This window comes from Watersipora subatra, chromosome 1, assembly GCF_963576615.1.
Source record: "Watersipora subatra chromosome 1, tzWatSuba1.1, whole genome shotgun sequence".
In the NCBI taxonomy this organism is placed as follows: Eukaryota; Metazoa; Bryozoa; class Gymnolaemata; order Cheilostomatida; family Watersiporidae; genus Watersipora; species Watersipora subatra.
This window is the reverse complement of record NC_088708.1, coordinates 4,831,825-4,845,832: the sequence shown is the minus strand read 5'-3', so window position 1 is coordinate 4,845,832 and position 14,008 is coordinate 4,831,825. Positions and strand designations below refer to the sequence as shown.

The following is a 14,008-nucleotide window of genomic DNA, read 5'->3' as shown; positions in this document are numbered from 1 at the left end:
TATTAAAAATAAAAAACTATATAAGCTATATAAGCTATATATAACAATTGTAAAATAGTACTGTTAAAAGTACAAGAATCGTTTTTACTCATATCTTCTTGTAGTGTATAATCGGCGAAAGTGAGAAATAAGGTCATTAAGAAATAAGTAAAGTAAGAAATAATGTAAGAAATATGTGAGAAGAAATAATAAGAAAAACGAAAGTTGTTTACGTCGTTGTTTAGAAGGCACTATATTGACGTAAATTTATTAAAAGCTCCGAAGAAACTGATGATACGAAGTTTTATTAAAAATTTGTGCTCGCGTTATCATTTGCTGGTGAATCGCTCAAGTGTGTTTAGGCACACGCCATCTCCGCGCTCCTCATGACGCACACGATAAAATTGCCTTGTATGTTTGCACCGTAAGACTGTCGTAACCCGGGGGTCCAATATAGAGATAAACTAAAAAAATGATTACGACGGATAGCTTAGAGAGCTGAGGCTAAAGGCAGCTCAAACTCGAGGAAGTGACTAGAAGTATACCACACAACTAGTAGTACAGGTGCCAATGCCACCCTCTATTTGAACATCATCTCTAATAATACGCCGCTATAAGGAAAAAATACAACTCGGTGATATTTTTTCCTACAGTGAATTTTTCAAACAAAATCATAGTTTGAAAAATATAGCACCGTGGCATTCAAATAAAGGTTTCAGGGTATATACAGTATACATATAGATATACAATACAATATTACTTCAGCTAGCTTATAATTTTATCAAATACAGGAGGCTGAAGGGATGATAAGGGAGTCGTAAGGAATTGAGTAGTAGCTAATTATTTGGGTAGAGGCCAATACCATGACCTCAGTGTTTATATCAGGACAGATGTGACCTGTTATGACAAAGGAATTACCAAGCCTAGTCTGTTTACTGAGTGTGGTGTCTCCTTTGTTAGTAAACTCCAATTGTAAAATAATTATTATGAAATAGGCCTACAAGGATATACCAGTGTCAACCGCCAGCCTTGGTACCATCAAACTCAATTATGGTGTTTACAAACTGTCATGGAAACTTAATAAGATTTTTCAAAGATATATTAAATTTATATATAGATATAAACTATACATTATATTTTATATAAAACATATATTTACTATATAAATATAGTAAATTTTTTATAAACATATTTACTATAAATATTGCCTATACATGCAATACTACACTTTTCCCACCATGTTTGTTTCGCCAAATGCTTGGGAAGGTCAGCAAATGTGAGATGGAGAGTGATTAGGGCCAAACAAACTTGCTTAAACATTGTGCAAGCTGATTACCGAATGATAAGACTGTTGCTAGTATCAAATATCAGCTCTGACAGCCCGTATCCAATGTTTACAATTAACAATAGACAAGCTGTCTCAGCCAGCCGTGCGGTGAGAATCCCCACACATATTGTGTAGCTGTCATCGCTTGCTTCCAAGTCATAGCCACAAACTAAACTAGTCAACCTAGAATTTATATTTTAACAGAGCTATTGACATGCCAATGGCTGGCTTCTTTAATAAACACACAAAGAAAGTTGAACAGTACAATTGGCACAGTTCTAAAAGGTCTTGGAGTATCCAAGTGACTACGCAGTCTGGCTAGGAACAAGGTTCACAGTGTTTGGAATAGCAAAACACAGCACTGATTCAGCACGTAATGAAAGAAAAGCGGGTTATAATGCTAGCAAAAGTTTTGAACAAACATAGACCAATTGATCTAGACATGAGTTTTAAACTCATGTTTGCAATGTATCTAATTCAGACCAGCGAATAGAATGTAAGAATGCAAACAATAAATATATTCCAGTTAATCGCTGAGGAAGCAAGCATACAAATAGTAATTATCATATCATTATAATAGGCTTTTAACTATCAAGAATTGCAGCCCGTTTAAATGCTTTACATCTCTCGCAACCTCAGTAGAGCAAGCAGGGACAAATTGAATAATGTATAAGAATAGCACACAAGAAAGTGTTTCCATGTAAGAATTTGGACCTGTAGACTATTACTCTGATGCCTCGATAAAACTTGAAGCAGCTGCAATCCGCAGCACACTATAAAACAGAGTAAATGCGTTTATACGTAGCAATTGCAAATCGTACTCTATGGATATACCGTAAAACCTCTAATTGAACACCACCTCTAATTGAATGCCACCTCTTATTGAACGCCACTTTTATTTGACCTTCACTATAGGAGAAGGGTTGAAAATTAAGTGCCACCCTCTAATTGAATGCCATCTCCATTTGACCGCCACTTTGACAATCTTTAATCTTTATGAGCCCGTAATATCAAGTTATCAGTAGAAAAGTGTCCACAAAATCGTATCAATATTCACTAGTGTTACATGCTACGAAGTTTTGTCATATTTTTCATCTTAGCATGTAAATGGTTTAAAACTTCGAATCTTTAACCCTTTCACTGCCACCCATGTACAAATTTAGCTATCTGCCTAGTGCCAGCCATTTTACCAAAAATTGCCGATATTGTTTCATGATATGTATACAATATTTTTTTCAATTTCAAACTCTCTCTAGAACATTTTTGTTACATATTTTATTTTTCCAATATTTTAACCAACACTGCTATGCAAAAAATTCCATGTATAGGCTTATATACCTTGTGCGATGATAAAGCTATGTAAAGCTACGGTCGCTTCAAAGCTAAAACGATCCTCCACAATGTTCATTATCCTTACAAAACTATTACTTTCACTACTATCCGACTCAGTGTTGATATTTTAAATATCTGTATAATCACGAAAATGTGGATTTGAATTTGCTATAATGTCATCAACGTAAGTAATTACCTGTTTTCTGACTCGCGCGGTACTCAACAAAAATTACACCAAAAATGTTCGTTTTTACGTTGGAAATTCTCAAACGAAAATTTTAAACTGCTTCATTATTTTAGGCTAATTTTATAGATGAATCTTCGGACAACATTGTCAATATCATAAAAGCCCTAAAGACCATGGGTTATGTTGTCAATGAATAATAAAATGAAGTTACTACGCAATCGCTGGGAAAGTCGCAAAAATGCGTCTACGGCATCGAAAGGGTTAAATCTTCAAAGTGATTCTAACCTCCATTTCAAGGGGGGTATTTTTGAAAACATCATATCAACAACGAAGTACTGCATATCATGTAAACATCAATATTCGTATTATTGCACAAATCTTTGCGATCGGAGGTTCGATTTTCATCATCTTCATTAGTTACGTCCTTACGGCATCCCTATGCAGCTCTGTTTTTAATGCAAGTGTTCTAAAAATATTATCTCCAAAATAAAAAATATTATCTCCGAATTTAAAAGAAAATTTTCTTACACGCTTTGACATGTGACCTTGGATGTATTTTAGGAGTGTCATCTGCGATATAAATTATGCACCCCGTTGTAGATAAAACCGCAACAGACTAATATAGAAAAGGCCGAGTTGTGCGACAATTTCTTTGTAGCATGTAAACTCGTCAGCTAAGCATAATTGCGAGTTGTTCGACCACTCCTGCGTATCATGTAAATTCGTCCTCCTCATTCCTACGATCAAAACCACAACTTCGAAGCTCAAAACTTCGTAGCATGTAACACTAGTGAATGATTCGTTTACATCAAATAACAATTAATTCTTTCGGTGTTTAACTCCAAAGCTTTCCAATTTTTTGGTTAAAACTTTGAAATCAACACCGTAGAAATAATTGATCTCAGGCTCAGGAACGGTCTCAGGCTAATAGTAGCTTTTTGTTTAACGCGGTTTCGATACTTCAAAGTACATGTATTAAAAAACGGTTTACATTTATGATAGAAGATGAGCGACTAGTTTTGAGCCAAAGGTTACATTTAGCAAGCAAAACGTTTAAGCGTTGCATTTGGTCAGAAGACATTGTTGAAGGTATTGGACAACTAGAAGATGGTCATTCCACCGAAAGCAACAATCAGAGTGCAGCTACCTGAGCAAAATGCAAATATTTTTGTCCCACGACCAAACACGAGCGAAGCGATTGTTTGGGAGCTTTATGATTAATGCGTATGCGCACAACTCCCGAAAGATTATCTGTCAACGGCCGTAACCAAACTGTTGTACCGAAATTCCATTACAAAATTTAACCATTTTGTGTAGTTGTTTAAGTATAATAATGATACAAAACACATATAAACCTATTTAAATATGCTATCAAGTCTTTGAAAAGTTGATGCAATATCCTAAAACTAACCCATCTGATCGGATTATACATAAATAGACAGAATAATTTGGTCTAAAATCGCCATTAAAACTTGACAAACCTTTTTTAATCAAAATTAACACCGGCCAACGAAACGCCGATAAGGCCGTGCGACAGAGAGTAGAAAAAACTTTTTTTTATTTCATTAAGTCGTGCGCATTTCACAAAAAAACGTGCACATTTCACCAGTCTATGGCATTGTTCAATTGTCGAAGGTTTCTGTAATTAACGTACAAGTACTGAAAAGTAATCGTTTCTTTTTTGCTGATTCTACCGGACTCTGAAATTTTGGACACTTATAATGAGTACTTTGGTATTCCAACTGATGTCCAAAGCAGTGAAAGTAAAGGAAATGACAATGATATTTTTCTGACGATTCTTATAAGATTTATTACAATATTTAATTGTAAGAATAATTATTCGATTTTATAAGATTATTATAAGAATTAGTTATAAGAATAATCATTCGAATCTACAAGATCGAAGTATATAGTGACCGATAGTGTGCAATATGTTACTGATATTATTTTTCTAAAGATTTTGTTGATGATACTGCGGCTGTGCCCAATATCGCGGTATTGCCAAGCCATTTTTAATATCTGCCAAATTAAGTAATAGGCCTACATTTTCTTATAGATATACATCTATTTCTAAGACAACCAGCTAAAGTCTGTTTGGATGTTTAAATTCAGCATAATTTTTTAAATACAAATACAGAAATCTAGATAAATATCGCAACTTCTTGATATTGGTTGCTATGACCAACGATATACAGCCCCCCAGCCTGTGTATATTACACAGCAGCTTGCCATTTTACATCTAATATTGCATTTCTCCTATTGCAGGGGAGAGATATAAACACATAACCTTTTCCTTTCATTGTTGCTGTTTGTTGTATATAATAACACCCAGTACATTACAGCTACCATTGCAGCTACCATTGCAGTTCTCCTATTGCACTGCAGTGCCATTTGACTGCTAATATTGCATTTCTCAACCGACAGTACCCTTTCTTTTTCCATTATCACTTTGGTCGCGGGCTGTATGACGGGAATTTCTAGTTTTAAAAATGTTAATTTTTGTTTCTGCATGTAATATAAGTATGGTTCATTTATGTCACTTGTTCATGAATATATATATTTGTAGCATTTGATCGATCAACTTTATATAACCTATAAATTTTGCAGATTTATAGCATAGGAAACATGCCTATTATTTAATAGCATCCTTGCAGTTATCTTAACACGGCTTACAATAAATCGGCGCTCATAACTCCTCTTCTATTGCACATAACAAACTAGTTTTTGCTGCGAACTCTAGCATCCATATCAATGAGCTTTTATTCAACCTTTTTAAATATAAAATAAAAATATGCCTTCAAATTTAAAATGAAATAAAAAATTGAAATCTTTAACAAACTGCAGAGCACGGCATAGGCTATATGATTGGAGATTAATTGCAAGCAATAGATATCAACTGGTAGAGATATCTCTCGACTTTCCAACGCATATTTTATTTAGAGATCTTTGACAAGTTGGAGTTAAGTTAGCAGATTTATTGCATATAAAAGGTTTAACATCGCTGCACCAGAAAAAGACCAGAAATGGTGACATTCGCTTCGCCCGAAAAAGGGCTGAATTTATCTTCCCAAAATTCTGACGAGCCATTTGACAAATACAACATCAGCCTCTATTTGAATGCCACCTCCAATTGACCGTCACTAGAGAGGAAGGCTTGAAAAATTGAGCGCCATGGTGTTCAATTAACGGTTTACGGTACTTTGCCTTCAATAATTGAAAGTTATGACTTAGCAGTAATGATAACAAATCTATTTTTCAATCAAATATAACATAAGACACCGTGCAAGATGACCACCACTTTCGAACCGATTTCGATGGACTGCTGAGTTACCACCGCCAGTTATAAACAAGTTATGGTCGATTACTGAAATATCACTGTATTAATGTCATGAGAAACTGTTTATGTTGACAAGAAGATATCTAAATACTGGTATGGCTTTTTCTGGACATCAAGGTTCACCATCACAATTGCAAATCACAATACAGTTGTGTGCTGTTTTTAAATTACTCATAATGGATTTTAAAGCCATCTTATAATTTTTCATCGCATTGTTTAATTTGACAGGAAGCTAGTCTACCATTTCTGTTCTGTGATAGCGCATCCGATAAGCTCTCATAGGATTCATGAACATTTTGAACATGACAACATAAACTCTAAGTAGTTGGAAACGGTAAATATTTTGCTAACCAACTGTTTGCCGTTTTATTCAGCCATACACACCAAACATCTGATAAAAAATATGGAAAAAAATGTCTTACTCTTTGGTATCATTGACATCATGGAAGCAGTTTGGCTACAATTGTATAACTATTATAAGTATTTTGACAAAGGAGCGACTTTAGCAAAAGGCAGCACTTGAAGAATTCATACTGACAATCAAGTGTTTATAAATGCAATAGTCTTTGCAGATGAGACGAGCATAAATATAGGATTTGAACGGTTTTAGCCACTAAAAGGCCAACCAACCTAACCATGTTTGAAACTTACAAAAAGCATTAAGCCTTTACATGACATTTATAGCCGATATTTAATTATGAGTAAAAATCTTACTCAAATTAGTTCTAGATTCTAGAAGGTTCCAAAGGTATTGACCAACTAATAGTCAATGCATTTGCAACTTTTTCAAACTTATATGAGTAGGTTCTCAGGCCGATACACAAATAAAGGGATAAACACATTCAGAAGTTTTTGAGGGTTTTTAAGTTTCACTCATGCTAACTCCTCTGCTTTGGGTAAAAGAACAGTAAGCTCATAAATATCTAGCTCGCTGATTAGTTGGTTTATGGGACAACCTAGTTGATTGCGCCTTGACTGCAAAATAATTTATTTTGAAAGATTTATCGAGGCAGCAGAGAGTCACAGTATTCTGACCACAAAAATAGGCTACTTCTGTAAAATTTGATGACTTGAAGGATTTTGTTGGAATACTCAAGTTAGACTACAGAAAGTTGACATGTTTTGCTCTATTGGAATACCAAAATTGATAAAACAAATTAAAAATAAACACAATTTATTTTATTTGTTGTATTTGAAATTTTGTACCCCTTAATTTTGTAATCCTTTATTTAATTTCAACTTCATACTTTTCGTAACCTGTTTTTTTAAACACAGTGTAAAAAATTTGCGAAAAAGTTTTGTTCATTTTTCCACTTGGCAGACATATGGTTGCTTACTGAGGGAGATGCGTCATACGCCACCGCATTTTCTCAACCAAAACTTGTGTGTTTATACTGTAATACCTCTCAAGAATGAAGTTGCAAAGGAAACAAATCAAACCTCAATAAGGGAGTTTTATTCAGCAAAAATTTACTTTGTAAGTTGAGTAGGTAACTTTACTGGAGGAAGGTATCCTAATGATTGTGGCACATTTGAACCAAATATATATCAACTTTCTTGCAGGATTTGTGGCAAAATTTTAGGCCCAAACATCCGCAAACTGCAAGCTCAAACAAATGAATCAACCCTTATCTTTGCTTGCCAAGCTTGACAGGTGTCTTTAGGCACCGATCTTTTTCCCCGACAAGCGAGCTTCAAGGCGTGACACATGAATTATTTTACGCTTTATACAGTAATAAGCTTTTCATTGTCCTGATTTTTCTCATAAATAACCTGTCCAACTTAGTTTGCTCATTATGCAATGATGTGTTCACAACACAATGGGTTGCTTGCATATTTTAACTATAGATAAAAATAGGAGATGTCGTACACACTTTAAAATTATACACCATTTTGATAGAAACAAAAAAAATCAACTCGTAATATATTTTAAACTATTGCAATATTGCTCGCAATGACAGACAGCAGTAAGTAATAAACGCACATTCCTTAGCAATGTTTACTTGAAAAGTTAGTTTCAATAAAAACCTAGCAATAATTATATTGATGTATTGTCGTGATGAATATTAGGCTATTTTAAAGATTTCTACAAAAATATAGAATAAGAAAAAACGAAGCAGTACTAAGGCATTGCCATAGCATAGCTTTGTAGTTGGCTGACTTGGTATACAGTTACAGAGCTGTAAAGAGAATAACTCACCGTTTGTGTGCAAACACATCAAACAACAGCTCCTTTAAAAAAAAATACTCCTGATTAAACGAAGTTGTCTGTCCATAACAATTTTCACACTATGCGCAGACTCTGAACCCTGAGCAAGCTCAATGCTACTGTGTGCTCTTCTGCTTCAAACAAAATAATCTACTGTAGAAAGCAAGTTGTTTTTTAATAATTTCATATGTACTATATGTAAACTCAAAATCTGCTATTATATGTTATATAATAGCATTATAAGATATTATTATTTGTTATATAATAGTTATATATAAATTATATTATATGTGAACTCAAAATCTGCTATTGCATTTTATTATCAGTTACAGTATTACAACGTATTCTTGTGATTATTTTATGCAACTTTTAATGATTTTAACGTACAAACAGCCCCACCGGTTTCACCTCTGCATAATATGAAGGACTCATAGAATCTATACCAACAGCGACTTGATTTAAGATTGTTAGCGAGTGTCTGAGAAGAAAAATGCAAAGATTCTGGGTGTGTGACAAGTGAGCATCCTCCATCAATTCTCATGTTAATTCTTGACCAATGATCCAATGATCATCAGCATAATAGCTATAGTGTCAAGAATGCAGTATAAAGCTCTACCTATTTATCTTTATCATTATTTTCTAATTTCTATGCAATGCCTTTTTATGCCGCTAGTCAGTGCGTTTGTCAAACTATTAGAAGCAACATACTGTGTGGCTCAGTGCACGTACTACAACAAACTTCTCTAATTACCAGAAAATCCTGCCATGATAAATCATTATTCAATGCCGCGACATACGAACTTTATGGTGACTGATAGAAACACAGTGAATAAAGACACTGTTCTAACTTCAATGAAACTCTTACCATACCTAATCGATGGATGAATGTTATAAAGATAGAACATACCTGGTTCACTAGAATCTGTGTGCGCCGCCGATGTTGGCTTTGTAGCTGTTATAAAGTCCACCTGCGAATCAGAAACAGGTTCATGGTATGGCTTGGTGTACCCTATTCCTGCATTTATGGGCCAGCCAGGATTACCTTCTGGGCTTGGTGAGAGTAACTTAGATATGCAAGCAGCGGCAAAGCCCTAACAGTTCTGGTGATATGGCTGATAGAATTATCTATGGGGTAGGGTAGAATGACAACAGGGTTTTAAAACCATTCAGTACAGTATTCAAAGCAGAAATGTTGGCTATCACCATTAGCCAGAGACTACTCAAATAAATACAATGTGTTTACCTTCACTCGGTCCTTTTTCTCTGCTTTCCGCTTTTCCATTTCTATATTTTGAAGTTTAGCTGAAAGATGGAGAGAGACAGCATAAAACAGAGTATTAAGATGCTATATAATGTACAGTCAAACCTCTACATGCAAAGTTATACCGTTCCAAAATTTGCTTCAAATGTTAAAACCTTTGTATTCTAAAACAAATATTCTTATAAGAATACATTGCATTTAGTTTAAATTGTTCCGGAGACCTCCATAACAACAAAGACAAGTATTTCATGTAATTGCATATGGCATTACAACAAATATGTTATATAAAACTGTGCATAAAAATAAATGCAAAAACCTAAATTATTTATAAAAACTAATATAATGAAGTAAAAATGAGTAAAATACGTTTTCATTGTTACTTTACTTCAGAATAGGTTATCTGACATGTAGACTAGGCAGTACTTGGGTTCAGTGGTGTGTGACATACATGAATAAGTGGCTCCTCTATTTCACACTCAATATAGTTTAAATTAACCTAATTCATATATTTTTATTATTTTTACATGTTTACCTGCAGTTCTCTTACTAATATCTCGAGACATCTCTAAGAGCATATGCTCAAAATTACTTGGTATGTTGAGACAAACCTTCACTCAAACTAAATGATGCGTATTATGCATCGAAGTCACTCGAAGCATAGAGATGGAACATCATTCCTTCAGAGTTTATATGTAAGTATAAGATGAAGGTGCTGTATCCATCCTTTAGTTAGTTTAATACAGACTGTCCTACTCAAGGCGATACTAACGCAGACCTCATGATTCATGGACTGCATACAACATAAAATGATTCATCACCTTTTAAACCAGATTGAGGTTTAGCCACCGACAAAAAATGGAAGCTGCTGGCGGTATTGTAGACAAGACTTACCTAATTCATCATAAAATGAGCTTTTGTCCCAGATAGATGGATCATACAATTCCTGGAAACATATAAGAATGTGGGAATGAGTGCGAAAGTATGCAATCATTGGCCGATCGCTCGCAAGTAAGAACTATTTAATGAGATCATGGATGGCGTGAGCCAAAGTATGACGGAGTTATCAATAAAACAACCGCAGCATCATAAAAATATACCAGATATTCCAACTATGAACTATTGCAAAAAACACAAGTACAATAATTTATATTCTTTATTAATTTATATCCTTACAGGGGGGTAGTTAGTGCCTTTCTCATCAACTCCAAGGTGAGACAACAACTTCTCATATATGCTTGGATTCCTGAACTCTTTTCTGCTGGCGATGGAAGCATCGAGACAGCCTTGGCCACGTTTACATATCCTTGCAATGTTCTCCTACATGAGGTAAAAAGGTGAGATGAGGAGTGAGCCGTCTTGCACATGAGCAGTACTATGGAAACAAGATTTTAATAACATTAGACAAGTAGAATACGAGTTGAGCTATGAAGTAATAGAATTAATAGAATAACGCCAACCCAAATCATAGTTTTTTAGAACAAAAAAACAGACAAGTATCAACATTTACACTCGTGTTTACTAAAGTAAATGCTTTACTTGAATACACAAGTATGTGTTTCAAGATGTTATCATTATGCAAACATATACAGAATTAGACAAAAATTAATACCCTCAGTTTGGTGTTACCCTTATTAATTGTGAGCAGACAAATTCTTGATTGGGCTCATACAAGGTAAACTGTAAGATTATGATAACAGCACAGCTGATATTGCCAACTTTCAATGAAAATTTAATTTATAACCAAGTACATTAAATAACAAATGTATAATAAAAGCAATTAAATATATCTGAAAGAATAATCAAATACTTGTATTGTTCAAAATAATGCTAGCTTGCAGGGGCTGTACTTAAGTATGGTTCGTTATGAAAATACAACTCTTGTGGTATTGACATGTATAGCATTTGAGAAAAAACTCTTGCATCTGTTTTGTACTAGCATGCTAAAAAGCTGTCAAGGCCTTCCACAAACAACATTATGTGCTCACATCAAATGTTGAGAGAATAACTCCTTGAAATGAAGGATGTAAAGACCAACATTTGGCACTGACACTCATGTGTTCAGCGCAAACTTCCCTCAACATTTAAACACATAGCTCGCATCTCATTGGTCAATCATGTTCTCATTTCTCAATGACCATAATTTTTAAAAGTTGATAAGTTATTAAAAATGATAAACGCACGATGCTGCAAGATAATTTTGTTGTAACTAATATAAACAATTGTTTGTAAAAATAGCCATCAACGGGCAAGTTTATAGGTCAATATATCACAAGCTTGGGTAGTGTGAGAAACATATGAGCCTATTCATACACGATTATCGTGTGAGAGCAGCACAGCACACTGCTGCTTGCTGAACATTGATGCTCTAAAACTATTAGCAGCTTTAGCTACTCATGCAATATAGTTTTATGGCGCCAAAAATCAAAGTTTACAGCTCACACACTCAACTTACAATAAGTGATTTGGGAGGTGAGCCAGGAGGAGAAGGAGGGATTTGAACATCTAGACTCTCCACTTGAGAAGGGGAAGCATTTGCGGATGACTGAACCAAATCCTCGGTTGTGAAAGTCTTATCATAGTCAACCACACCCTTATCGTCACTCTCCTGCGAGTCATAGACAAGAATAAATGTTTATGTTTTGAGATGAGTAAATATCTGGCTCATTGATTAGATATGAAACAGCTGAGCGATGGCTACCTGTTTGTGAAAGTGCGTGTAACCATGGCATGCTGTAGAAAGCGGATACATACTGCACAAAGATACAAGTCGAGAAGAGACAATACCTCAACATACAAGGGTAATTACAATACCTCAACATACAAGGGTAATTACAATACCTCAACATACAAGGGTAATTACAATACCTCAACATACAAGGGTAATTACAATACCTCAACATACAAGGGTAATTACAATACCTCAACATACAAGGGTAATTACAATACCTCAACATACAAGGGTAATTACAATACCTCAACATACAAGGCTAATTGCAATACCTCACTATACAAGGGTAATTACAATACCTTAACATACAAGGGTAATTACAATACCTCAACATACAAGGCTAATTACAATACCTCAACATGCAAGGGTAATTACAATACCTCAACATACAAGGGTAATTACAATACCTCAACATACAAGGGTAATTACTAATTTGTTTTAGTATTTGATCCTCAAGTCAAAATCATCATGCGTTGGAGCAAATATTTTAATAAAAATACATTATATTGTGTTTAATGCTTTCTACAGTGTCAAAATATAATGATAAATACTTCTGTTAGTTCCTTATAGCATTAAAACAAATTAATTACATAAAACTTCATGTATGCAAAAATTGGATGTAAAATACAAAATTATATGTGATAAACTAACCAAACAATAAGAAAGCTTTGTATTGCAATTTGGTATTATGTTATGAACACCGGTTAAACAGACAGTGCCTAGGTAGAGGTGATAGAGATGGGAAGTTAGTCTGACTTATACTATGTCAACTTTAAATTAACGTAACTTATATCCATATGTAGGCCTATATAATTCCATATTGCAAAATTTTTACATTATATTTTTACTCATCATGACCAGCCTCTCTATTTACCCTACAGGATGAAAATATTCGTTGGTCATAAAAATTCGCGATTTCGCGAACAGTCAATCCCTCGAATTATTAAATTCAGTGAATAATTAGTTCTATTTTTAATCACAAGAGAGAATAACTACTGCATCAGATTGAAAACTAGTCGCTAGCCTAGTTTTTAATGTAAATACTAAACGTAATTGAGTTCCAAAACATTTTTAAAATCATTGCCTGAGCTTTGAGCTAACACCATTGGCAATGAATCACATTTATTTGCAAAATTATTCGAGGTTGTCACAAGATATGCAGAATGGCGTCATCGCGGAAATAGTCGCAAGGCAGTACTAAACGTAGCCGAGTTCCAAAACTTCTTTAAAATCATCGCCAGGCTTCGAGCTTTATTCCCATTGCGTCAAACTTTACAAAATTATTCAAGTTTTTACAAGTTATTCGGCATGGCTTCAGCATAGCAAAAAAGCTCTCCTAGTCTTTTTACATTAGAATCAACTCCATCAATCTCTAATACCGAAGTCAAGGACGATCATGATTCTGATCTGGACATTATGGTATGTAGTTGACTTGCAGTGCAGATACGGTTTTCCATAATCAACTGCATTAGTTAATTCTTTTGTTTAAAAACTGATCGCTTTCATAAAATACTTCAGCTATTGTTTTTGTACTTCCTCAACACTCGTTAATATTTTTTCTTTTTTGTGTTTACTGCAGATTGAGAATGAAACAACCTAGTCCGATTACGAAAACTAGAGACAAGTAGTAATATTCATCAAGACAGGA

At 34.4% G+C, this 14,008-nt stretch overlaps 1 protein-coding gene across 1 annotated transcript in view; it reads right to left on the bottom strand.

The window, feature by feature from the left end:
• LOC137398324 (SAP30-binding protein-like) overlaps positions 1 to 14,008 on the bottom strand; it is a 29,868-nt gene that overhangs the window by 6,312 nt on the left and 9,548 nt on the right. Inside the window, exons 4-8 of the mRNA XM_068084698.1 lie at positions 12,085 to 12,237; positions 10,806 to 10,949; positions 10,524 to 10,575; positions 9,615 to 9,673; positions 9,279 to 9,339 (exon numbers count right to left, since the gene is read on the bottom strand). Coding sequence (XP_067940799.1) covers positions 9,279 to 9,339; positions 9,615 to 9,673; positions 10,524 to 10,575; positions 10,806 to 10,949; positions 12,085 to 12,237 — 469 coding nt within the window. The remainder of the gene's footprint in view (positions 1 to 9,278; positions 9,340 to 9,614; positions 9,674 to 10,523; positions 10,576 to 10,805; positions 10,950 to 12,084; positions 12,238 to 14,008) is intronic.